Below are 25,209 nucleotides of genomic sequence, written 5' to 3'. Positions count from 1 at the left end.
TCTCTGAGATTCAAGCCTACGGCAGACTGTACTGCCAAGAAAGCATGCTTTCTGTACTCGTCAAACTCAGGCTGAAAAGAGTAGGGTGACACTTCTGCTAGCACCTCACACATGAAAAGGAACGAAACAGGCCTAGTCCCTTGGATCTTCAAATATCATTGAAAATAGGGAAGTAAAGTGAGAGTATGAGTAAGAATACTTACAATCAGCATTATTATTATTGTTTTTATTATGCACTTATTATATATAACAGTAGGAAGAAGAATATAGGAATAAGAAGGGGATATGTTATTCAAGACCACAGATGCCCTCATGAGCATACTCACAATTTGTCATCTTTTGCCATGACCTTACTTTTAGCAGTGCAAAAGTGAATGATTCATGACCAAAATTTTCAACCCTTTTTGCCCACTGTGTTTCTCCCAGGCATAGTTCAGAGAAAAGGGCTATGAATTGTTATGTGTAACAAAATCTGTTTCTATGTAAAATCATGTTTAAAAAACAATAGCCCCAGCAGCACTAGCTGAAACTAAAGATTCACCCACAAAGTAGGTAAAGTGGGGTCCAGCGAGGTCCCACAAGCTGCATATGGCCCCTTTGGGTTGAAAATGCAACTCTGTCAAAATGTCTTTGTCCTGTGGAGCTCTAGCACACGGTGGCAGGTGCCAGTACGGACAGGCAGGCCAGAAGAGATGTGCTCTGCTTCTTCCCCTCTGGATGCAGCTGCCGAGACGCCACAGACAGGCACTTCTGGAGGGTTAGAGAGGCTTTGGGTGAGCTGGTGAAATGTTATTTCTGGCTGTGTGATGTTACTGTGAAAAATATTGACTTATTCCTGACAAAAATGCATGACTGGTTCTTGATTAGCCTCCTTGCACTGCTGTTGTGGCAATGTACTAGAATTTACGCTCACAATAAGCTGCAATTTATTTATTTATTTATTTATTTATTTTGCTAATAAGCAGCTCCTCTTCCACTGAAATGGTGTAATTGCTGTGCATCTCACTAGTAATGTGACAGAATAATGCTTGAAACCTGGCAAAGCAGCACTTACTGCAGGTTTTCTTTTGAGAGGGAGATGCATTGCCCTGAGTTTAGTATTGTACCATTCTGTATTTGCAGAAGAGACATGGGGTTTTAGTAAGTCTTAATAAAAACAGTTTTTCTTCTAGAAAAGAAATAGATGGGATTTTTTTTTTTATTATTTTTATTTTTAAATAAAGCACTTAGATATTGCACTAAATGGTTGGCTCCTAAGAAGTCTGTGATAGCTGTTGTATGAGGCATGACACCCTGTAAGGTTGCCTCAAGGCTGTGGCCTGGCCACTGAAAAAAAACATAGATTTCACTAATAGCTAAAATAGGATATATTGTCTCCCGAGGCATATAATCTGGCTTTCCAGTTGTGCACAGACATGAGTTCATAGCATCATCCTATTAAGAAAAACATGTTGACAATGCTAAATCCTATTTGGATGACTGGGAAGCAGGATTATACAACTCATTGGAACAAAAAAACACAAAATGTACTTGCTCAATCGCATTCGTGCAGAGATTAATACCTTCCCCTTTTATCTAGGTTTGTACAGGGCCCAACCAAACTACCCCCCAACTCTGATTAAAGACTTTGCATTCTGCAGTCCTATAAAAAAACAACAGACAAGGCAGCTTGATGTAGTGTCTACGCAACGGTACTGCCAGTCAGGATACCTGGCTTCTTTCCTAGCACTGCCAATGACTTTTTGTGAGGCCTTGGGCAAAAGCCACATCAGTGCCTCTGCGCTCCTCTGCACGTGCTGTCTGTCTGCACGCAGGTGAAGCAGGACAACAGCTGTCTACCCTAGGCAAGGCTGAGCCTTCACCCAGCCATGCCAAGGACAAGAAAATAAAATGTTCCAGGTCAGAAAGCCACGGGTTTTAAACAGACTTCATCTAGTATTTCGCTGATATTTTTACTATAAATGTGGGTTATAAATATGCCATGTGGCATTAAGCCTATTCAAACAAGTCCAGTTCCACTGCATTATAGTTTTTGTTTTGAGTAGTTAGCAAAAACTTCTTGGCCAGAATGCTTTGTAGCAACTTTCCCTTCCTTTCCCTAATAGACACCAGGTTTCATTTCCCAAAAAATCTGTCAGGTTTTGTATGAGCCTCAGCCACGAGGCAGACTGAGGGGTCCTACACCACAGCCTGGTTTGCTGACACACGTCTGCTAAGGGATTTACTTGCTTCCCTCACCTTCAAGCTCTGTTCTCTCCAGTTTCTCTTTCCTCACTACTGTTTTTCCCCATTCATGTTTTTCCCATGCCCCTTCCCATGACTAAAGGGCTGCTGTGTCTTGCCCACTCCAGCACCAGTTGTGCTCCATGCTGCCTCTTCTCCAAGCCTCTCCCCTCCTCCAGGTCTCTTCCTAAAATGACCTTACCCCATGCTAACCTGGCATTCTCCCCAGATGCATGAATTAAAGGAGCTAAGAATGGAAGATATTCTCAGTTTTTCAGGTCACACTGCTGGTCTTCACATCTACCCTAAATTTCTGTTTGAAAATTAGCTGTGACCCTGACACACTGAGCAGCTTGGCCCAGTCACATGCACTGCTCAGCAGCACGAGCTATGTAGAGGATCACAGAGTTATAGCACCACAGAATATCCTGAGTTGGAAGGGACCCACAAGGATCTTTGAGTCCAACTCCTGTCTCCACACAGGACTGCCCAAAAAACAGACCCTATGTCTGAGAGCCTTGTCCAAACACTTCCTGAACTCCAGCAGGCTCGGTGCCATGACCATTTCCCTGAGGAGCCCGTTCCAGTGCCAACCACCCTCTGGGTGCAGAACCTTTCCCTAACACCCAGCCTGACCCTCCCCTGTCCCAGCTCCATGCCGTTCCCTCGGGTCCTGTCGCTGTCCCCAGAGAGCAGAGCTCAGCGCCTGCCCCTCCGCTCCCCTCTGAGGGAGCTGCAGGCCGCCATGAGGCCTCCCCTCAGCCTGCTCTGCTCTGGGCTGAACAAACCAAGGGCTATCAGCCTCTCCTTGTATGTCTTGCCCTCTAGGCCCTTCACCAGCTTTGTTTTTCACCTTTGGACACCCTCTAATAGTTTTATGACTTTCTTATGTTGTGGTGCCCAAAACTGCACACAGCCCTGGAGGTGAGGCCACACCAGCGCAGAGCAGAGGGGGACAATCCCTTCCCTGGACCAGCTGGAGAGGCTGTGCCCGATGCACCTCAGGGTGCACCCCGGGGTTGGCCCTTTTGGCTGCCAGGGCACACTGCTGACTCATATTCAAACTCACCATCAACCAAAACCCCCAGATCCCTTTCCTGTTCTTCCTTTCTCAAAATACTTCTTAATAATGACCGTCAACAAAAAAGAAAAGAACATGCAAACCATGTATCCCAAATGAGAGGTCTTTTTTTTTTTTTTTAAGCAAAAATTAGACGTCCCGTGCCTTCTGCTCTCACATCATGGCCAAGGTGTTTAAGAACTGGCTGTATTCTATGGTTAAAACCAAAACTGTGGACATCAACCTAAGGGTGGTGGGGGAGGATTTCACTTGATGAAGTGTATCATGATTCAGTGTTTTTCCTGAATCCTCTTACAGGATGCAACTATTTTTATTCCTGCAACAGCCAGTATCTCTTGGCTACCTATTTGCTGCTTCCCAGGCAATGCAATCACATGGCATGGCCAGTGCAGCAGTTATTTAGGCAAATGTATTCAGCAACCTTCATGTTAAACTCATTTATTTGCTAATTTATGATCCTTCCTACTGTGGCAGACGTTAATTTATCAGTGCTATTGTGCAATTTTACTGGTACTTGTGCTGGTACCTGGTACTTGTCAATGCAACAGAAAGTACAGAAAATAAAAAGGATTTAGTTGAAATCTGGCCATTTCAAAAATACGGGAAGATTCTGATGCTATAGTCCCTGCTCTGTTTTCCTGGCAATTCTTGTTTCTTTCTAGTTAATAAAAAATCTTGTTTCTCCTTTGCTGCTGTGTGAAAGGCCCGCATACAGAACAAGCAGACACAAATTTACTCAGCTTAGTAGAAACAGTTTAGCTGATAACATAGCTCTATCAGAATGACCCAAAACAAACCACTTTTTTTTTTTTTTTCAAATCAGTCTTTCAGTTCTACTTATATTTGCTCTAAATAGTATGAAGAGGCAGCAAACACCGTAGACTGACTCCACAGCTGCCTTCTAAAAGAGAAGGTTATTTTCAGGTCTAAAACAGAACATTGTGGCCCAAGTATGAGAATGGGATACAAAGCCAGAACAGGCTTCCCCTAAGTTGTTTACCAGATGTTACAAAACTCAGTGATTATAGTTAGAAACAGAATCCACACCTTGGCTCATGCCTTCATTTTTGACTCACAGTGGGAGTTCTGGTTTACTTCCTACCAAGTATTTTAAAAGAGCTGGCTGATGTTTAACTTCTGATGAGTTTTGTAACAACAAGGAAGTTTCAAAGGACTGCGGGGAAAAAGAACAGCAAAAGTGGTAAATGAACTCCAGACCTGTCAGACTGACAAGAGTCCTGAGCATATAAAAACTGAATGGTTTTTAGAAGACCCAGTTAAAGTAAATAATATAAGCACTGCCAATCAAAAATGTTTACAAAAAATCATTGTGCTAACTTGATAAGAAAAAAAAAAAAAGTGATTTTGATTATGGTTGAGTGATAAAAATGTGTTGGTTTAAAAGGTTTTTGTAAGCTCCTTGGCTTTGTTCTGCGTGACATTTGGACAAAGAAACTACAACATAACAAAATTACGTGTGTTTGCGAAATGGCTAACTGGCTTATCTGAAAATGTTACTAGAAGTGAGGACTCTTTGCAAGGCAGGCATTTCTAATACAGTGATCTCTTTTGATATTATGTTATTAAATTATTTCTTTCAGTTATCTGTAAAAAACATAAAAACATTCCTCGTAAAGATCGAACAATTACAGTTGGGGAACTCATGAATAATAAAGGAGTCACTTATGGTAACAAAGCATTCTGCTTCACTCAGTAAGGTATAAGGAGGCAAGCAGTACGCTTTTCAGCATGGATAACTGAACCCCTCAGTTTAAGCTCTTACTTAAAGGAGCTGGGTCTAGCCAGGGAATTGGTGCTGCCGCAAAACACTCCTACCTTCTCCTACAAAAACAGCTGCTTGTAATTTCCTGCAGTGACGGTGTAATCTAAACTCGTGTAATATCATTGTCTATAAAGAGTGGAAATCTGAAGTACAGCGAGCCTTTACTGCAGTATCCTTTGACAGGTGGATGACTGCTGCTGGAATTACATAACCTGCTCTAAAGCTTTACCACTCAAGAAGAGTATATAAATTGGGAAGGATGCAGAGAAGATCCATATGAATGATGAAGTCTTGAAAACATTCTTCATGGTGACATGAAGGAGTTTAATATATTTAGTTCCTCAAACGGAGTGTTAAGAAGTAACTTCATTCCAGTTTACAAGCACCTTTACATGAAACAGAAATTAGACAATACAGTCTGTCAAGCAAAGATTTACCAAGGCTGGACAAATTCATCCTTAAAGAAAGGTGCACATCCCTCATAGTGAGGTAAATTATCCTTTGGAACAATTTAATGACAGGTGGGATGTAAACAAATGAGGTTGGACATATTTTTAGCTCCCTGCCCCAACTCTGCAAAGCAGTGATGCGTGGAGAGAAGATTTAGGGAAAAAGCAGGATAGATAACTGCAATGGTTTATTCTTGCTGTGTCCATGAAACTCTGAGATGTGTCAGTCATTATGGATCACCTACCAAGTTCTCTGAACTTACATTTTTCACAGTTTTTGCTGTTATTGTTAACTGATGTCATGTCTGATTTTGGGGCAGTGCAATACAAAGGGTTACAAGGACAGTTACTTGTGATGTTCACATCTGTGGGCCAAACACTGTAGTCTGCACTGGTAATAGTTTGTCTGGTGTGGGGATTGCTTATTTTGGCAATTCAGAGCAAACAATACTATTCCTTCAACAGAAACCAGGGTTAAGGTAGGCTCAAATGCTTAGATTTGATTTCAGATGCTCTTTGCCATGTTAGCTATCACTGTGAAAAGCCCATGTTGGCACATTAACCTACAGCACGTGGGTGTTTTTTAAGCCCCGAGCTCTGGTTCAGCATTATTTGTTTTCATCAATACTTAAATGCTGCAATACTATCAAGTGAGTGAACAATGATTTTATAGAGGAAGAAAAGCCTCTCGAACATCAGATATACTCAGGAAACACTGCTAAGCGGCCTTGCCTGTTGCTGTTTGCCATGTTGTTTTCCAATCCCATGCCAAATTCTGCTTATTTTGCTAAAGAAAGTGCTCTCGTACCGATATTAACAGGAATTTCCCATGAGCGAGGCAAGAAGGAATCAGTTCTCTGTAGGAAACCATCCAGTCTGGGAATTCTTGAAACCTTTGGCCATAACCCACTTCTGCTGTGACTGGTTCAGCTTTATGAACAAATTCACAGACATCAGTGGAGATGTCAGCATTTGACAGAATTCCATTGTAGATTCCATCAAAATAAAGAAAGAACGCTGTCTCTTCTTTTATTTGAGAACATGAAATCAAGATTTGGCATTTGTTTTCCTTATATGGGGGAAGTAATCAATTTTTCTTAACCTTTTAGCCAGTGTAAATTAGACTTATTCAAAAGGTGAGATTCACGGCTCTGTAAGCACCACCCACTCTTAACCTTTAAGTATGAAGAATTTCCTGCATAAGCAAATGAGATCAAACTCTTACAGTTAGAGCACCTCCCATTCTTTCAGCCTGTTTCTCATCTGAAGTGTATTTCAGCACTTTTTTTTGATACAAAAATCAAAAATCAACTGGCTCTCTCTTTCTCCCTTGTGTGTCAGTACAAATGTACAATGGTAATTTACACCTGTGAGAAGGTGGTCCAACAGGAGGATAAATCTAGCACTGTTGCTCTTGATTTTTTAAGATTCTGCTCTCCTAAGTTAATAAAAATTGGTAAAACCTCTTTATCCAATTATTTATTAATTAATTATTTATTTTTGTCTCTTACCTGAAGCCAAAAGGCAGCAGGTAGAGCTATGTTGAACTGTCAGTTCTGCTTTATGGCAAGAAGTTATCAAGAACCTTTTTTAGATTTTTATTACTTTGGCAAACAAAATTTCGTATAGCTAAGTTGCTCATTAATTGAAGCAACTCTACATTTTGTGATTGAAAGACATTGTTGGTAAGTTGGTAAGACCAGGAGAAGAAGACTTGCATATGTTAGCAGATCACTGACAGGAACTTACAGACCTCTGGATGGATACGGGCAGGTTTTTTATGTTGATATTGTACATAAGTATTCAAGGAGGAAGGGAATTCTAGAAGCTGGAGTACAAGAGAAATGTCAAGATGTTTCATCCCTGTTTAAAGTACTGATTGCTGAAGTATGCTGCTTTCCCCTTTGGCAGTGGAGTAGAAATGCAAAGTTAAAATACAGTTAGGGCACAGTGGTCATGAAATAGTCATGAATCCTGCTCCCTGCATACTCCAGTAACTCCCAGTACCTTCTTCCTCCCCTTTAAAAAAAAACTGCTTTCAACTGCACTGACTCTGAAATCGAAAGGAGGGATGGTTTTGTGAGGAAGGAAGGTTTTGTGATTAAAGGACTGCAGTAGGACTTAGAAAACTATTGTTTAATTCCCAGCTCTACAACAGACTCTAGTGTGATCACAGGTACAATAATTAATCTCTGGTGTCTTAATTTCCTCCCTGTAAAATAGGATAATAGCACACATTTACTCATTCCAGCTGGTTCATCCTTTTGGGCAGAAATACCCAGAAGATGATCTTTAGACCATGCAGTGGCTACCCCAGTGGAACTCAGATCCCAAATGGAGCTGCCAGCACTAGCACAGACTTCAAAGTGGGAGAAGAAGTTATGAACCAGCCTGCTTGGTTAATAATCACTGCTAGCTGAACGCCGCAGTGCAGCCATGTTCAATATTCCCTTCCTTGTGATTCCCTTGTAATACTGATATACGTGCTTCTTTTCTACAGACTGCGACATTTATTATTGAAAAACATCTCACTAACGCTCCATAAACTTGCAATGATAGAAAATTGATGTTTGCATATATAAACACATTAATTTTCACTGATTGCTAAATGATCCATTCAATTGCCCAAGATTAGAGACAACTAGGATTTCTACATCTGTAAGGATGAAATTATGTTTATATAATTGACTGTATAGATTATTCACACAAACTCTAACCTTCCTGAGATAAAATGCTGCAATTTTGTATGTCTTTGAACTGTTTGGAGAAACAACTTTTTCTTCTTCTCAGGTATTATAGTCCTGAAAGTCACAAAGAAATTTCATTTTAAACTGTTCAAAAACACAAATAGAAATTACTATTTTGACTAATGTCTGTCTCACGCAGAAAATTAAAAAGAAAAAAACACAGGTTATAAAAAGACCACTGTGTGGCACATCTAAGCACTTAAGTACTCTGCTGGTAGACAGAAAAATAAAATTTCTCTTCAAGAAAACTACCATTCCTTTTTTTCCAATTACTAAAGCATGCGTATCTGCACACTTGTTAGTATGTTTGGGTTTCATATTTATAAAAACAAGTCACAATCCGTGGAGCAATTATACAATCAACACCCTGTAAAGGGTGAATGAGAAGCAGTGTGCCACATCTAGCCTCGTGTACTTATATACAGTATTACTCATAATTCCTTTTGGGTAAATGCATACACTGTACTCTGAGAAGGGCAAGGGAATTGTGCAGAACATACAATAGTCTGATTAGCTCATCTTGACACTGTAGGTAGTTGACCTTGAGTCCGTAATCAAATCCTAGTACAACAGGCAAAGGAATGGCTTTGTCTTAAAATCAAGACCTTGGAGATTAAGGGTGGTCCCAGAGAGCCAGATTTAGTTTAGGTCTTCAGATGCAAGATTTATTTAGTTGGGTAGAGTGAATGGCTCTACCCTACCACAGCTTCCCATCTCTGACAGTGCAGGTGTGCTTGTTTTGCTGGACCATTACTCAATACTATGCTAATGGGAACAGAGCAGGGACTGCAAAACTGTGAGGAAAACCATATATCAAAGCAGGCCTTGGTGGAGTCGCTCTCATCCCTGGAATGGGAAAGATTTAGGGCAGGGTGTCGAGGGCCAGCACCCTTCTCTGAAGTGGTGGGCTGTGTCTGTGATGGAGCCGAAGAGCTAAGCTTTAGTCAGGATTTTCAGATTGCAGGGCTTACCAACTAACAGTTTGGGTGGCTCATTTTCTTGCATGAAGTGTGGGTTACCTTTATGGGTTCCTCCATTTAGGTCTGGTTTTGATAAATCTTCCATGAGTGTTAAGTTTTTCCCAGTTTCCTGCCAGCTCATCTGGGACAGCTTCATGTGCATATCAGCCAAGGTTTCTGCTCTTCTTACTGAGTTGAGCAGCCTCAGGAGATCTGACTCAAACTTGGGCTCTGTGAATCTGGGACAAAGCATCACAGTATCACAGAAATATTGGTTGGAAGAGACTGCTGGAGCCTACAGGCCATGGGAACACTCTGTCATGCTTTCAAGCTCCATGAAATATAATTCAGCTATAGCTCTTAATGCCTAATAACTGAGGCACTTGGAGGACTTTGCAACAGGTAAGTTTAATTCTCAAGCTCAATGCTGTATAAATAATTATTTTGATTTTTCTCTTTCATTGGTATAAAAATGATGCCTCGTAATGGATTTTTTTAGAAACTTAACATTTCCTTTGGAACAGAAATTCTTTTTGATTGCTAAGACAATCTTCTGAAACCTGGTTACTGCTGTGTTCAGCATAACTTAAGCTCTTTCCATACTTGTTAGATGCTCTTTCTAGTAAATGTGGCTTCTGCTGAGAATATGAAACGTAAACATCCTCCCAGTCAGATACTTTCAACACTGGGATGGCCATGGAATCACTGTTTTCATAGTAGTTTCAAAAGTCATGCCGCTCTCATGACTAACAAAGCTGGCACTTTCAATGCTTTGTATACCAGATGTAAAGGTCATGAGAAGAATTTCTTATATAAAATAAATACAGCTAACTCAACGACACTCTTACCAACTGCAACATTAGTAACTCTGCGAAACCTAAAACAACAAAAAGCCCAATTTAAAACCATGCCTTTTTTAACCCTAAAATTGAAAATCCAGGATATACCTGAAGACATTCAGGAGAAAGCCCTACACATTGCATGTTTCCCATCTTGTGTATGCAGTTTTTAACCTGAAGTGCAATAATGCAGAGACCTTGTGAAAAGGTGCATTTCCACATTGTCAAAAAAGTGTTTTATTTACAGTGTTTACATTTTATTTAGTGTTTTATCCACAATGTATTTATTCTTACAATGAAACAAAACACTGTACACTGTATTTTGTTCTGTTGTTTCAGAATTGATCTCTGCAGCTGTTTCAGTTTATTTTTTTTCTGTATATTTTTTTTTATTATTTTAAGAGGTTTACATATGTCTGCATCACTACCAAGTGACCTGAAATTTATTCTTGCAGCTGACTGGTGAACCGGGTGCTATTCAATACACTTTGCACATTTGGAAAGCAAGGTTTTAACTACATGAGCGTATGGATTGAGAACAGGTAAAATGTACTGCATCAGAATGTGCATCTTGTGTGTTCTGATAAATTTCAATGTTTTAGAAACACACCATAAATAGCAACTAGTAGTATCAATAGTAGAAATGGTTGTAGGAGAGAATTTTACATGAGAAGAAGAAAATGCATAATCTTCAGCTAAGTAGAAAATTAGTTTTGTTCTCATATTATTCTAGAAGGCTGACAAAAAAAAACAACCTTCATTTATTTTGTGTCTTTGAATATGCTAATGATAAACAGAAGCCTATTTTTGTAGGCATAAAGTCATTTTATGCTGTACAAATGATTTGCACATCAACCCTATTACCAGCGACTGTACCTCCATTGTGCTACTGTCCTACTTAACACTTCAGAAGAAATAAATTCTGATCAGTCCTTTTACCGTGACTTCTAAATTTTGAGTTTTATCCTTCCAGGGACAAAACTACTTTTGCTAAGACAGACATTCCTGGAGTTAACCTGTCTGAAAAAGAACATAGTTGATACACAGTATGTTTTAGTGAAGAAAAATATTAAATGAAGAAGGTGATTCCTTAGCAGCATACTGATAGTTAAAAGACACAAATGATAATGGGTCCTCACTTCCTGTGACTGAGAATCTCATGTTATGGCTTCTGTGTGCAGGAGTCTTATACTCACATGTTTTCTAAATTAACAGTAACCCCACACAGCAGTACATTCTTGATTAGCTGTACAAGAGAAATGCTAAGAAAGCATTATACCAAACACAGATAATGCTTCCTTCTGATTCATCATCTTCTAGGAAAGCTTGTTATTGTAGCTAACATGGGTAGCTCAACAAATGCTATGTCCTCTTGATCTTCTCCAGTAAGGGAGATTCTATGCCTCATGCACTTCTGTGAGAGGATCATCTCTCTGTCAAACATTAAAATCAATCAAGAATAGTAAGTTTAAAATGATTATATGAAAGACAGTACTGAGGAAAGACTAATTTGATATTGAGCATAAGGTGTTAAAAAGCAAAGAGAAGAGAATTTTTACCGTGATGTGTTGTGATCCTGAATTTAATTCTCTTGCTCTCCTATACTGAAGATCTCTTATGATCCACTTTTTTTTTCTGAATCTTTACAGGCATGAGTTATGTTTGCCTTCAAGGCTTGGGTGTATCTTGCTTAAACAACTGCATCTCAGTACTGTCTTTGAGCTGTCTTTGCTTCCAACTGCATTCCCCACTCAGAGAAATAGCTTACTGCAGATCTCTGTTAAATGATACTCACTGTGCACGCCCTGTGGAAAAATAGCACTTCCACTTTTCCGGCTTTTAAAATTTGATCTTAAAATGCGAGTTTTCTGTGTAGAAAGGGTGCGTGCTCCTATGTACATAACTATCAAACAGAAGTAGGATATGCCTCACAACCAGATGAATGAAGAAATCTAAACTCATTCCACAATGAACTCTCAGGTAAAGAGATGAATGTATTGCCTTTCATCAATCTTCCTTTCAAACAAGGAAGGGTAGAAGAGATTCTGCCTACACATTGGGTACTGCAGGCTTCAGCCAAGAGGTGGCGTTAAGATGCAGTGCAATGTTCTCTTACCAAAAAAGCATTAATTTCTCAAAACCTGTTTTAACTACAGTGTACCTGATGCCTAGGGATACACAAGGCAGTTAAGGTAATTAAAAATACAGTGTGAATAAGCAAGGAATTCAATAGGCCAGTGGTCTGAGTTTAGACTGGAAAACTAAAACAATTTGTGCCTCAAAAAACCATTGCTTAAAGTATGTATATCGAAGAGTCCCTCAGTTTGCAAGTTAGGTTGCATCTGTGCAAACATGAACCAACTGCTATCTACAGCTATTATTTTAGATATTAAATTAGATGCTTAGATACATAGATACTAGATATTATCTTAACCACACTTGGAATGATGAGTATTTTAGGCACACATATGCCTCTTCAGAATACCTTCATCATAAAAGAAGACAAGTATTTACAAACCAAACAAATGAAGCCAGACCTATTTTGAAAACAAAACAAAACTATACTCACATTTAACACTGGTATGCAAACTCTTTGGTGCAGATGAATCAACAGCAGCTGTATTAACAAAAAGAAAGTTCAGTCCAATGAAACACTAACATCCCAAATAATCTTACCAAAAAGGGACAGAGATGAAGCTGGCCATCTCAAGATGCTGAACTCCCCATGGAAATGTTGTACAAGTATGCATAATGTTAACATAATTCATAATGTAGATCTGCAAATGATCTAATCCTATTTTTTCCTAGGGATCTCTACTATTTTCCTCCTGTTCCCTGCTATTATATTGGCCAACAGTCAGCTTTTAAAAGCTAGCAGCTTAAATGCAGAGAAGTCACTTGAGTTATGCTATATTACACCAACTGAGGGCTTGACCCCTTGTCTTTAGCTGGGTAAAAGAGTAGGATAAGTGCCTCAGCAGTACTGCTGTTGATTCAATATCAAACCTGGGCCTGAATTTTGCAGCTGTAGCCCATCTTTACTTCAGTATAGAAATAAGAGTTAGTGCAGCTAACTTTATAAACCTTTTTTTTAGTTTACAAGTTAAGAAAAGCTGTATACATTTTATTTCAGCATCTATTGCTACCCAAAAAGCTTATACTTCAGGGATGAGTAGTACAGCTGCTATCAGTCAGTGGAAACTGACAAGTGATGGTGTATCAGTGAGATTCAGGTTGTCCTGAGACTCAAGGTCATCAGTTCTTTACCATCTTTCTATCAGGAGAAGTTATTTGATTATATGATTACATTGGCAGTTTGTATATAGCTTTTTCTGTCATTTACTCATTTGGGTTTTGTTGCAAAAGGTTAAATCAAGTGAGTTTCAAGGAACAAAGCCCTGTCACTCTACTGCTGCATGTTCTTCAGTAAGTCACGTGTCTGTACAGGGGATGGTATGGATGCTAATGGAGCTGTATGTCTGATTGCATATACTTGGAGATAGCTGCAATATATGGGGAAATACGATTTTTGACTGTGGAGGGAAAAGTAATCAGTCAGGAGAAGTACGATACTCCAGTTTCATTTGAAGGACATTGACTCCATTTTCATCCAAGACACTTTAGTGATTACTGCTAAATGTCACAGCAAATCAGAGCTTGTAAAAGTGCCCCAAACGATGTTTCAGACGTGCAGGTCTAGCTTTGACTGGAGTGAGGCCAAATAGGCAGAATTTCAAAAAGCAGCTATATTTCCAAAAGACTGGTGAATATTTAGAAAGGTACTGGAGAAGGCCTCTTAGACAACCCTGACCAGATTTTTCAGAGGTACAAAGCCCTATCATCTGCAACACGTGGAAACTCAGCGCTTTAGATCATCAAGGTATGTACAGATGAGAACCTTGATATCCTTGCATTATTATGGTTTTCAATGTCTGTGAGTTTAATTCTATAAGGAGAACCTGAAAGGAATGAGGAAGCATTACAATAAGTAAAATATGTGTTTTAATATTAGAGGTTTCTGCTCTAGTATGCTCCAAATCTAACTTCTGAGAACTATAATTTCAGGTGGTAAAACACATGATAATTAGAAATTTTAGCCACTGGAAATTTTGATTGGCATCTACTGTGAGAAGATCTTTCCAGTCTGACTGAATTGTGCTACAGACGTGCAGGACTGACATTGAAAAAAGGAAAATTGAAACCTGCTTTGGAACAAAGCACTTGGCTTCTTTTATGCCAAGAATATCTTCTGTGTATTTTCTTTGGAGCTCTAAGAATGTAATAGACAAAACAACTGAAAAAACATCTTTGAGTTGTTTTCTTCCTTTTATTTTTCAATCTTCACTCCCTCATTTTAGGCTTCACCAGTTGAGAATGAAACAAGTTTCAATTATATATGGCAGTCTTTGCTGTTCTTAATTAGTTTTGATGCTTCTGTATATTTATGAGCAATGCACTAGGATTGGAGTTCTACAGTCCTTATAGTTCTCTATTTCTGTGACATTAGCCAAGCAGGAGCAAAAGTCTCTTAAGTACAACAGTATGCAGCAGCAATCCAGCCTCCAGGCCCCAATATGAGTGGGATGGTCACGAACTGTAGGGAGGTGGAGGTCGTGCAACTTTTAAATGTTTGTTCTGATACCATGATAAAATGATGCACTTGATTTGAGGCAGGCAGTCTAAGATAAAGCACTTGGCACTGCAAATTGCCAAAAGGATCGCTCTCCTGGCAAAAAATGATTGCAGCAGCAATCTGATCTATTGTTCTATAGCTATGTGTTATTATAGAGCTCGCTGCATGTTATCAGTGAATTGTGTTGTTAAAAAGGCTGGGAGCCCAAGGACTGGAAGTCTTGCGGTAACCTAACTAGGGCTATGACCATTCACTTTAGTTGTTTTCATCTGCACCTGAAGCACCAGGAATTTTACACAGCTCCAGACAACCAACAGAGGACATTTTTTTAATTCCAGTTTCTCCTTCTAGCAGTTTGCAGCTATTTACAGAAGAGAGGATGTTTGAAAAGCTCTCTCAAATGTAATTGCATGCTGCTGGAACTTCTCTCTAGGGTACTTAGGACTGATTCTGTAACCTTCTAAACTTCCAAAGCTGAAATCTCACTGTTATTCTTCTAATGGGTTCTCCCCATTAAACAAAAACCTGCCCTAGCTCTCATTTTACCTTTCCTGTAAGTCAACGGCCATATCTATCTAAACAGAAACCATTATTAAAAGAAGCCAGGGGAATTAAATAATATTTCCTTTCCTAAAATGAACTTGTCCTTTTGTAGGATGGTTTGACTCTGTATACTTTAATCCTCTCAGTGGTTAGGATTGCTTCTCCCAAAGCAAGGTTACAGTTCCAATCAAGAGGTCTACATATCTCCTCTTTTACAGCAGGCTGTATTATGCTTCAGCTTTAAATTCTCCTACACCTCTTGAGTTAATGAAAGGGAGAGGGAGGAAAGGGGGAAGAAATTCATCAGCCAGTCAAAACTAAGGACAACCAGTGTACCTTGGAATATGATTTCACCTTTCAGCTAAATGAATAACATCAACGTTGAAGACCACACATACCTTTGGCAGACATCAGTTTCTTGTAATGAGCGGCCATGTGATCTTGAATGATGTACTGATTGGAGAACTTGCAGGAAGATCCAGGAGAAAAAACTGCAAAAGGAAAAATCTTAGTTCATTCAGTGGGGCAAGAAATGTCTCAAGCAATGGCTCTAAAACATTGTAGTATTTATCATCTCTTGATTGTAACAAAATCAAGTCAATATTTTTTCATTTCTTTGAAGAAGTAAGGGCAACAGAAAATATAACATTAACAAGTGGTAAATGATTGATATTTTGCATATTTTTTAATACCTGAGAATTATCACTTGCAATAAGTAATGCACAAGACTTAGATATTACAGAACTGTGGAGAAGAACAGAAGATCTCACTATATTATATTTGATATAATAAGAAATATTTGCGTTTTGAAAAATTTAATACTAGAGACTAGGACAAAGAACTGGAAAAAACATGAATTGGAATACCCCACCTCTTGGTAATACCAGGCCTAACTCTACCTCTCCTTAGTGAGGAAAATGGACTGGATATACACAAAGACAGAAGTGGGCCCAGAAAAGAAACCAGAATGTGGAACAGAAATGTTTTATTCTGTGACACTCCTCTGAATCTCTGTCCAACAAGATTTCTCCTATCAGGAAGAATTTGTCTCTACATCGGACAGAAATTCATTAGCCCAGGGAAAAAATCAAGAAATGGATAGGTATTCACTTGTTTGTAATTTTAACCTAGTACAGTGGTAGAGATAGATCATTGTATTTCAAGCTGTTTCTGAACAAAAAAAATCATTTTTGGATTCCTTCTCATATCACCTGACAAGATTTTTTGTATAGAAAGTTGCTTGCAAATAATACTAAAATACAGACAGAATACTTGAGACCAGAAACTTAATGTGCCTTTTGCCTTTCAACCACAGATACAGAATAGCCCTTACACAGATATAATCACCCATCCAACCTATTCAGATTCGGCTTTCTGACACAATGAAGTAAATGATTGTTTCATCACTCATGTCCACAATGGACAATTTCAGTTAATGACTTAGCTTCAAAGTCTGTGTCGTATTTGAAAAAAAGAGGAGACATTGGGTTGGGATTTTGGGAATCAATCCTTCTAACCTCGGTTTGGCTGCTTTCTTTCTGTGTTGCTTTTTCTTGTCTGAATTACTTGCCTACCAAGTGAGACAGTTCTATGAACTGTTTTTCATTGCCAGGGAGCTTGACTACATTCAATTTGTTGTGTCATCTTTTGGACAAGCACCATAACAAAGAGTGGGACAGAACACCTAATGCCATTTTTGTTGCTTCATTTAGTATTATTTTAGTAATGTGCTCTGGCAAATGAATGAAGGCCTGCCAGAAGGGCACTGGCATGAAATCCAGCTTTCAACAGCCTGTACAGGTACACATCACATCCCAACATGACCAGCCAGAGAAAGGTGGTCTTACTTCCACTCCAGGACCGCTGGTTCTGATTGTTCATCAAACACGTGTGCACAGCCAGAGTGCTTCCACAGCGACACAAGCAGATGCTGAGACATCAACTGAAATGAAGACTCTATGTTTGCTATAAAACAATGGAGAACTTGGTGGAAAATTATGACCAAATTGCACTTATCTCTTGTCACAATGAAATTCAGAGTGTGTAGTACAAGTACCACAATGGGATCTGATACTTGAAGCAGACAAATGTGAAGCTCAAAAAAATTCTAATCATGAGCATTTACCATGAGTCCAATTTCAATCAGTGAAACCACTCATGGGTGTCAGTAACAGCCTAAAGAAATCAAATAGTTAAAATCAGTACTATTCTGTTACAAACCTTTTATGTACTTAAGACTAGTAGTTACTCACTTCCCAAAACTTCAAAAATGTAATTTTTTCATGAACCTCCTGCTGGCAAAAGTATCTGGAACAAGCTTTTCGGTAATAGGCAGCAACATCCCTAGCTGCTGTAAAGTGGGGCAGCACTAGCGAGTTCAAGTAATGCCAATATCCTAAATCACAACAACCAGAGGCTCTTGCCACTAAGGAAAAGAAGATATTATTTTGGGAAATATCCCAAATACTTCCCTAATTGGCAGTGACAGCCTGGATTCAATATATGCAGTGAAAAAGACAGCATGACAGAAGAACAATGTGACAATCCAAACAATATCCAAGGATTAAAAAGGGATGGAAAATCCATTTATAAAAGAACATTCTTCTCAAAATAAATTACAGCTCCAAATTTGAAATGCTGAAGATGTACAAGGCACTACTAGTTTAATCTAATTTTTTGTCTTTCATATTATCTAAATCTATCTTGGGTCCAGAAAATTACTAACATTGTGCAATAAGCAGCATTGTGGTTACTCCTATATAAGAAAAAAAAAAAAAGAGGGAGAGAAAAAGGAAGAAAGAGAAAGAAAGAAAGAAAGAAAGATAAAGAAAGAAAGAAAAGAAAGAGAATGAAAGAAGGAAAAAGAAAGAAAAAGAAAGAAAAAGAAAGAAAGAAGAAAAGAAAAAGAAAGAAAAAGAAAGAAAGAAAAAGAAAGAAAAAGAAAGAAAAAGAAAGAATGAAAAGAGAGAATGAAAGAAAGAAAAGGAAAAAAAGGAAAGAAAAAAGAAAGAAAGAAAGAAAGAAAGAAAGAAAGAAAGAAAGAAAGAAAGAAAGAGAAAGAAAGAAAAAGAAAAAAGAAAGAAAAAGAAAAAAAGAAAGAGGAAGGAAGGAAGGAAGGAAGGAAGAAAGAAAGAAAGAAGGAAAGAAAGAAAGAAGTTATTTTCTTTGCCAGAGACTTTCTGTTGATCTTGGGCAAATCATTTTGTCTTTCTGTGTCTCAATTTCTCCTCTGAAAAGAGGACGTGAAAAACCCATCCATATCTCAAAGATGTTTTAAGAATAAACAATAAAATGGGGAGGATGGGATGCCATAGGAATACCTCCAACCCCTAGAAAGGACGATTTTATACAAGCACACTGGGAAACTAACACTTTTAAACAGATTTTTCTTTTGTTCTCTTTTACATCTTTGAATAACTTTAAATTGAGGGAAATGTTAAATAGAAATACTCTTGGAATTTTAGTAGCCCTGTTTGAGGCTCTGCTCGTGTCTGTATGGGGCAAATACACACCAGGTCAAATTGAAGCAGTCCTTTTGAGTGCTGAAAAGGCAGGCAGAGTTCTCAAGCCCATGTTTGAACAGAATCAAATTTCACTATTTGCTGTCATCTTCCACATACAACGTTTAACCTGTTGCTTTATCCAAGCTTTCAGGAGTTTTGACATTTTCTAAGTATGGGCACAGATCTACACACAGGAAGTTGTCTGCTTTTGAAAATCTTCTATAACTGAGTACTGTTGTATCTTCAAGACATTTCTGTCTTGCTTCTACATCTGAGGAGAGATCTCCAGGAAACACAGATCCAAGAATGAGATATAAAGTACAGTGACAAGTCTCTAAACACTGACTCTTTTTATTTCCTGCTCTGTAATGAGTTCCCTAGTAATTTATTATAGTCCTGAATGTGTAGTTGTGTGATGACTAATTTACTTAGTTCCACTGATTGAACTGCAACAGATTACTCCTGCAAATCACGTCTGGAGAATATATCATGTCCAGAGGTATAATGTCATACCATAAATCCAGTTGTAGCAGTATTAAAGTTTGACTGATACACAATGACAGTGATAAAACATGTCTTTTCAGTGTAGCTGAAAAACAAAAATATGCTTTTGAAAAACATGAGAGGTGACTTTGCTTCTCACCAGCCTGCTGGCTGAAAGCCACGACTCTTTGTGTCTTTAAGGAGGAGAAGCATGTTCTCAAGAACATGTCAACTATTACTCTTTAAAAGGCTAGTGTAACAGTGGTGCTTCCATACTGCAAATAGTTTATCTTTATACCATCGCTAGCTGCTAATTCCTACAAGTGGAAGTTTCACAATGTGGGGACAAAGCTACATGTACTTCTAATCAACAAATAAAACCAGTGATAATTAAGGCCACATCAAAAACATGGAAACGCCAAATTCTTTTCAACCCTTTTTATTACTGGACATCTCTGCAACACCCTTGGCTTTGCTTTTGTAAACTGATAGAAGTACCCTGTAGCATTGCAAGGAAAGAGCTATCCAATACCATAAGCAGCAGTTCACTGTTATGGTTCTACATCTATTTGTCTGTGTCTGTTTATTGCCTCATTTTGTATTTAAAGCCTAATCTGGAGGGTAGAGACACCACTTCTTCACTGCATTTGTCTCACACCTGGCAAGGTAGAACACTTGCCCACAGCTAAGGCCACAGTGCTTGCTTCAGTGCAGATAAAATAGTAAGCAATGAGACAATCTCTCAGCACGGTGGCCCAGTCAATGGCTGACAAATGGTTTGCAGATCTTCTTACTTTGGTTCAGCTTCGTAATTATTCCAAGCTGGTCTCCTTCTGTGTGAGTAGTTCTCTGTATTCTCAGCTACAGGAAGCACTGGCAGGCACTGAGCTTCGGCTCCTGCATTGAGGATCTGACAGAGGTGTCTCTGCTTCTCTCCCTTCCAGAGAATATGCATGTATGACTTCATACAGAAACCAATCTGACAGACTGCTGAGGTGGGAAAACAATAAACGTCCTTCTGTCAGTCCTCTGGTGTTTCTTGGAAAGGGTGGGAAGAGAAGGATGGCAGGATAACACCCTGACATGCAGCACTCACTGTGTGCAGCATTAAATGCTTCCGACTGCAGCTGGGCTTTGTCAAGGGAGGGACAGAAGAGAAAACTGAGGGTGGGTGGAGTGGTTTGCCAGTGTCTAGTTCTGGACTGAAACTATATGGATCTGGAGAAGGTAAAGCAGAACAGCATTTCTGAGGAGAGAAGCTTCAGGCAGCTGCACAGCTTTCTGTGGTTCTTCTAGAGGTGCTTGGCAAAGATCCTGAACAGGAAAGCTGATCGACTGATTCAGAAGATCAGACTTCTGCAGTAACAGATATTAGAAGCACTTATCTACTTTATATTGATTCTATAATAAAATGCCTATCTCCAATAATCTCATAATATTCAAGCTCTTAATCCAAAATCAGAGCAGGTAGGCACCTCTCAAGTAATAATCTGAATACTTACTGCTACTTTTCAGACTCAGGTGTCCTCTGAAAGGCCACATCATGGAGTATGTAGGCACCGTGGTTACCTGGGACCTTTGGTAGGGAAGGAAAATGTATTGGTTACATATGAAGGAAGCATTAAGAAGTATGATCATCTATTTGCAGGCCCTGTGGGGATTGTGGAAGAGTCATCTCCTGGCCAGAAAGCTCCACTACAACTAAGACAGGTATGAAGTGGCTGGCACACTGAAATTTATTTTCCCCACCAGATTAATTTTTTTCATTTTAATTCCTACCAAGTGGTGTGACCATGTTGACCAGATGCTCTGTGAGAATATTCCCTGTTACAACAGCCTCTACAGGGCAATTTTCCGCAGGCCACAAAAATGAGCCATGGCATTGCGCAAATGTCACATATTTTGCAACATGAAACATCGCCTTTGCTGAATATAAATCTTCCAGGCAAAAGAAGGAGCAGCGCAGTATGCTACTGTGCTGCTTGTGCCCAAGGGAAGTAGTGGGGAAAAAAGCACAGCGTAAAAAGATTTTCTAAAGATAATCTGTGAAATAAGTTGTTAGGCTAACACAGCACAGAAGTGGGGCCTAGGAAAGCCAGGCCCAGCACAGCACAGTAAGCACAAAGGCCCCCTCTCTTTGCAAATAAAGGGCAAGCTGCAAGTCCACAAATTCCACCTCCACTGAATTGCACCAGTTTTATGAAAAAACGTCCCACTGCTGACAACTGAGTCCATCTCAGGTGAGTCGCAGGGTAAATTTTACCATGTGCCTTAACAGCTGAAGGGGCCAAGTCGCCACTTTACCAATCACTTGGGTTCACAAGAGTCAGGCAGTCACAGATTCACAGGAAATCCAGGAGATTTCAGTCCCTACCTACCTTCAAAAGCAATCCCTAACTCTCACTGAAATCAAGAGGAAGCTGGTTCCTTAATTTTCAAGTCTGATATAAAGCCTAAACTTGAGTCCTCATTTTTATGGAACATTTACCTTTGCGAAATGATTTAGGATTTGTCTCTATATAAAAGTTCCAGTAATAATTTGAATTATAATTTAAATAGATGTTCTCCAGTTAAAAAGCTTATTTTGGTTTAGTTTAAACCTGTTCCTGGTTAACCTGAAGCAACCAGTCACCAGTGCAAAGTGCATTCTCCAGCAGATAAATTGTTATCACTTTAAAACCACACTTAGAGCCCATGTTTCTTAAGCAGATAAGCCAACTGGCATGGAGGAGCCCAAAGCTCAGCAACTTTATACTCCAAAGGGCTGTCTACCAGTGGAAACAGCTTAATTGAGAACCTACATTTGACTGATGAGATTTGTGAGTTGCAAAGGAAACATCTCCTTAGAGACGATCCCAAATGTCAAAGGACATGCCAGGGGCCATTGCAATGAGAAAAATCGATGCAATTTTTCCTTTGGTTTCAAGGCAACATTGTTATTTGGAGGAGGAACCAGGAGCATCTCACTCCTAAACAAAGGAACCTTTCCTTGTGTTGTCATACACACATTTCAGGATAATATTTGGCTTCAAAGGCATTGCCACAACTCCACTTGTATTTATACAGCTATAAACAAAACCTAAGGGCAGAAGGTTTAGAAAGTTATTACCGGTTTCAGAGCCTGATTTGGTGACACCTGACAAAGCTTGTTTTTGCAGAGGACACGTGCTCAACCTTTTCTGGAATTCAGGCGTCACCTTTGGTACCTCAGTTTTTCCCTTGTCTGGGAAAGCCTTCTTAAAGATGCAGGTAGCAAAGAGAACTGTAACTGTGCTCTCAGAAAATGAATACTGGAAAGGCTGGCTATGAGCAGTCCTTTTTTGGATCAAATTCCGCCACCCTAGATCACAGGCTTAAAATAAAAACAGTATGAAATAAATGGGAGTTATCTGAGTAAATGTTATTGCTTTTTCTCTGTGCTCATATTTCTAATTGTCATATGTCCCTAAGTTAATAGAATCATCAAAAGGTCAGCTTATTTTTTTATCTTTTGAAAACATCCCTCTATAGTCACAACAGGATATGGACGAAGGAAGTTACCTCTCTCAAAGCCAAGGTAACACATCAAAACATCTGAATCTTTTTAAAATTAGTTTTTTTTTTGGTCTTTTTTCTTTTTTTTTTCTTTTCATTTTTAAGTGGATCCTAATCATACCTTCATATATACTGGCTAAAGACTTAAAAGCAAATTAGTTTAATCTCACTGTATAGTACTAATGATCATTTCAATTATTTAATTTCTTTTGAAGTATAAATTATCTATGAAGTATAAATTATCTCTGAAGTATAAATTACCTCCACTCCTAATCGCTTCCTCTTTTTTATGCCAAATATCTGTGAAAGGCATGACAGATAGAAGGACACTGTACTGAAGAGAGCTCTTAGTCATGTGCAACTTTAGATCAGAGGGCAATTCGGTATCTTCTGGTGTCCACCCCTATCATCTTTGCCCAACAACTACTCCACTATGATTTTGAGTGGAAAAACATCAGTGGGAAACTTCTTTGAGTGAGGACTAGATAAAATTGGAACAAGCATGTATGACAAATGTAACCGTTTGACCTAAATGCATTTAATTAGTATATGCATGCTGTGGGTATTATGTGGTGCAACTCAACAATTGTTATGATTGAACACAATGATGGCAGTAGCTTTTCATCTATGTGTGTATTTACTGCAGCTCGCTCACACAATAATGCTGCTGCTGTTGTTTGGACTCTGGTGATTTCCTCCGGTCTCAATCAGTTCACTGTCCCAGGCTCTGTATAAATAGTCAGTCACTCATTAACATACCCAAAGAATTTATGGCTGAAATTTGCAAACCAGATAAACAGCACGGGAGGGAAGAAAAAAAAAAAAAAGAAAGAAAAAAAGCATGAGATTCATTTCAGAGGCTGAAAAAGAATAAGTGATTTGTTCATTGTAACAAGATCAAAAGATACAGTGGCAGAGAAATGAAACCTGGTTTACTGGGTACCAGACCAGTGCTTAAACCTCAGGGCATCTACTTTTAACATTATCTAAATATCTAGTATATGGCATTTTCATTCTCAGAAGAAGAAACGCTGAAGTTTCAGTAGCTGCAAGCATTTTTGACTTATGGAGCCCTAAAAGTATCTAGGAATGGTGTGTTTCCAATAGTACCCAAGGAGCTGGAGCCTATGTGAGGTGATGCCATTAGCAATACTCCAGTGAACTCCGAGATCAGACCTTGAACAAAACCCACTGTTTTGCGTAGCAAAGTGTCCAACAGTGAAACAATGGAACTGTGTGATGGGGTTCACAGAATCACAGAATCGTCTAGGTTGGAAGAGACCTCCAAGATCTCCCAGTCCAACCTCTGACCTAACACTAACAAGTCCTCCACTAAACCATATCACTAAGCTCAACATCGAAATGTCTTTTAAAGACCTCCAGGGATGGTGACTCAACCACTTCCCTGGGCAGCCCATTCCAATGCCTAACAACCCTTTCAGTAAAGAAGTTCTTCCTAACATCCAACCTAAACCTCCCCTGGTGCAACTTTAGCCCATTCCCCCTCGTCCTGTCACCAGGCACGTGGGAGAATAGACCAACCCCCACCTCGCTACAGCCTCCTTTAAGGTACCTATAGAGAGCGATAAGGTCACCCCTGAGCCTCCTCTTCTCCAGGCTGAACAATCCCAGCTCCCTCAGCCGCTCCTCGTAAGACTTGTTCTCCAGACCCCTCACCAGCTTCGTCACCCTGGTTACTAAATCCAAAGGGTACAGTCACTTAAAAGCAGTAGGCAATGCTCCTTACCACAATCTTAAGTCACTTAAGACACACACAGACACTGTAAAACCTTACTTCAGTACTATTGCTTAAATAGCTCATTAGCTATACGTGGGCTATTATTTTTGCCTTTTTCTTATAGTGAAAAACCTCATATATATAGCCTTTGAAAGAATGCTGTTAATTTTGGTCAAACCTTTCATCTGAGCTGTAGCAAACTGAGAGAGCACAAAGCTTGCCCTGCCTCGGCTTGTACTCAAGTATAGTAACAGAAGTTGCTGTTTTGGGACAATTTCAGAAAGGATGACTCTCCTGAATCTGCTGTAACTTATGCCTACCTCTGTTAAACTTGTATAAAGCACACTGGGGAACCTATACTGAATACTCAATAGTTACCCATCCATTTGGAAATCAAGCCCAAAGCTTTGCAGTCACTAGGTAAGGGAACAAGCCTCAGCTCTAGCAGTAGCTTGGTTTTATGTAATGATGTGTTTTGTTGTCAGCGCAGCCTCTTCAGTTTCTTCATACTGTCCGCGTTTCTGTAATACCTGGATTTGTCTCCCTACACAAATGCTGTTGCAGTTACTTACGTCTGTGCTAAACGGATTTAATTTTATTGGATTATAACAAAACAATTGAATCAGTACATGTGACACTTTGCTATTCCACATCTATGTGCAGTTCTTTTAACTGAAGACCCAGGCTGTAAATT

The 25,209-nt window shown here is 39.3% G+C and overlaps 2 protein-coding genes across 14 annotated transcripts in view; one reads left to right on the top strand and one right to left on the bottom strand.

The window, feature by feature from the left end:
• The window catches only part of LOC310897879 (spermatogenesis-associated protein 7 homolog), a 54,705-nt gene that overhangs the window by 20,128 nt on the left and 9,368 nt on the right, over nucleotides 1-25,209 (bottom strand). For 8 of the 11 annotated variants that reach the window (XR_014582659.1, XM_083832006.1, XM_083832008.1 and 5 more), the window contains 3 exons: nucleotides 20,746-20,819; nucleotides 15,656-15,748; nucleotides 12,651-12,698 (listed from right to left, as the gene is read on the bottom strand). Coding sequence is in view for 10 of the 11 variants with exons in the window: in XM_083832006.1 (XP_083688132.1) it covers nucleotides 12,651-12,698; nucleotides 15,656-15,748; nucleotides 20,746-20,819 (215 nt within the window). In the remaining variant the exon portion in view is untranslated. Of the gene's footprint in view, nucleotides 1-12,650; nucleotides 12,699-15,655; nucleotides 15,765-20,745; nucleotides 20,820-21,022; nucleotides 21,055-25,209 lie in introns of those variants that run through there. The other 3 variants (XM_083832013.1, XM_083832015.1, XM_083832014.1) reach the window with 3 other exon arrangements.
• KCNK2 (potassium two pore domain channel subfamily K member 2) overlaps nucleotides 9,496-25,209 on the top strand; it is a 161,955-nt gene continuing 146,241 nt past the window's right edge. The window contains exons 1-2 of one of the 3 annotated variants that reach the window (XM_083831999.1): nucleotides 9,496-9,644; nucleotides 20,892-20,953. The gene's annotated coding sequence lies outside the window, so the exon portion shown is untranslated. The remainder of the gene's footprint in view (nucleotides 9,645-20,891; nucleotides 20,954-25,209) is intronic. The other 2 variants (XM_083832002.1, XM_083832003.1) reach the window with 2 other exon arrangements.

The sequence above is a fragment of the Anser anser genome (assembly GCF_964211835.1).
Source record: "Anser anser genome assembly, chromosome: 3".
Lineage (NCBI taxonomy): Eukaryota > Metazoa > Chordata > Aves > Anseriformes > Anatidae > Anser > Anser anser.
This window is presented reverse-complemented; position numbering and strand designations above follow the sequence as displayed.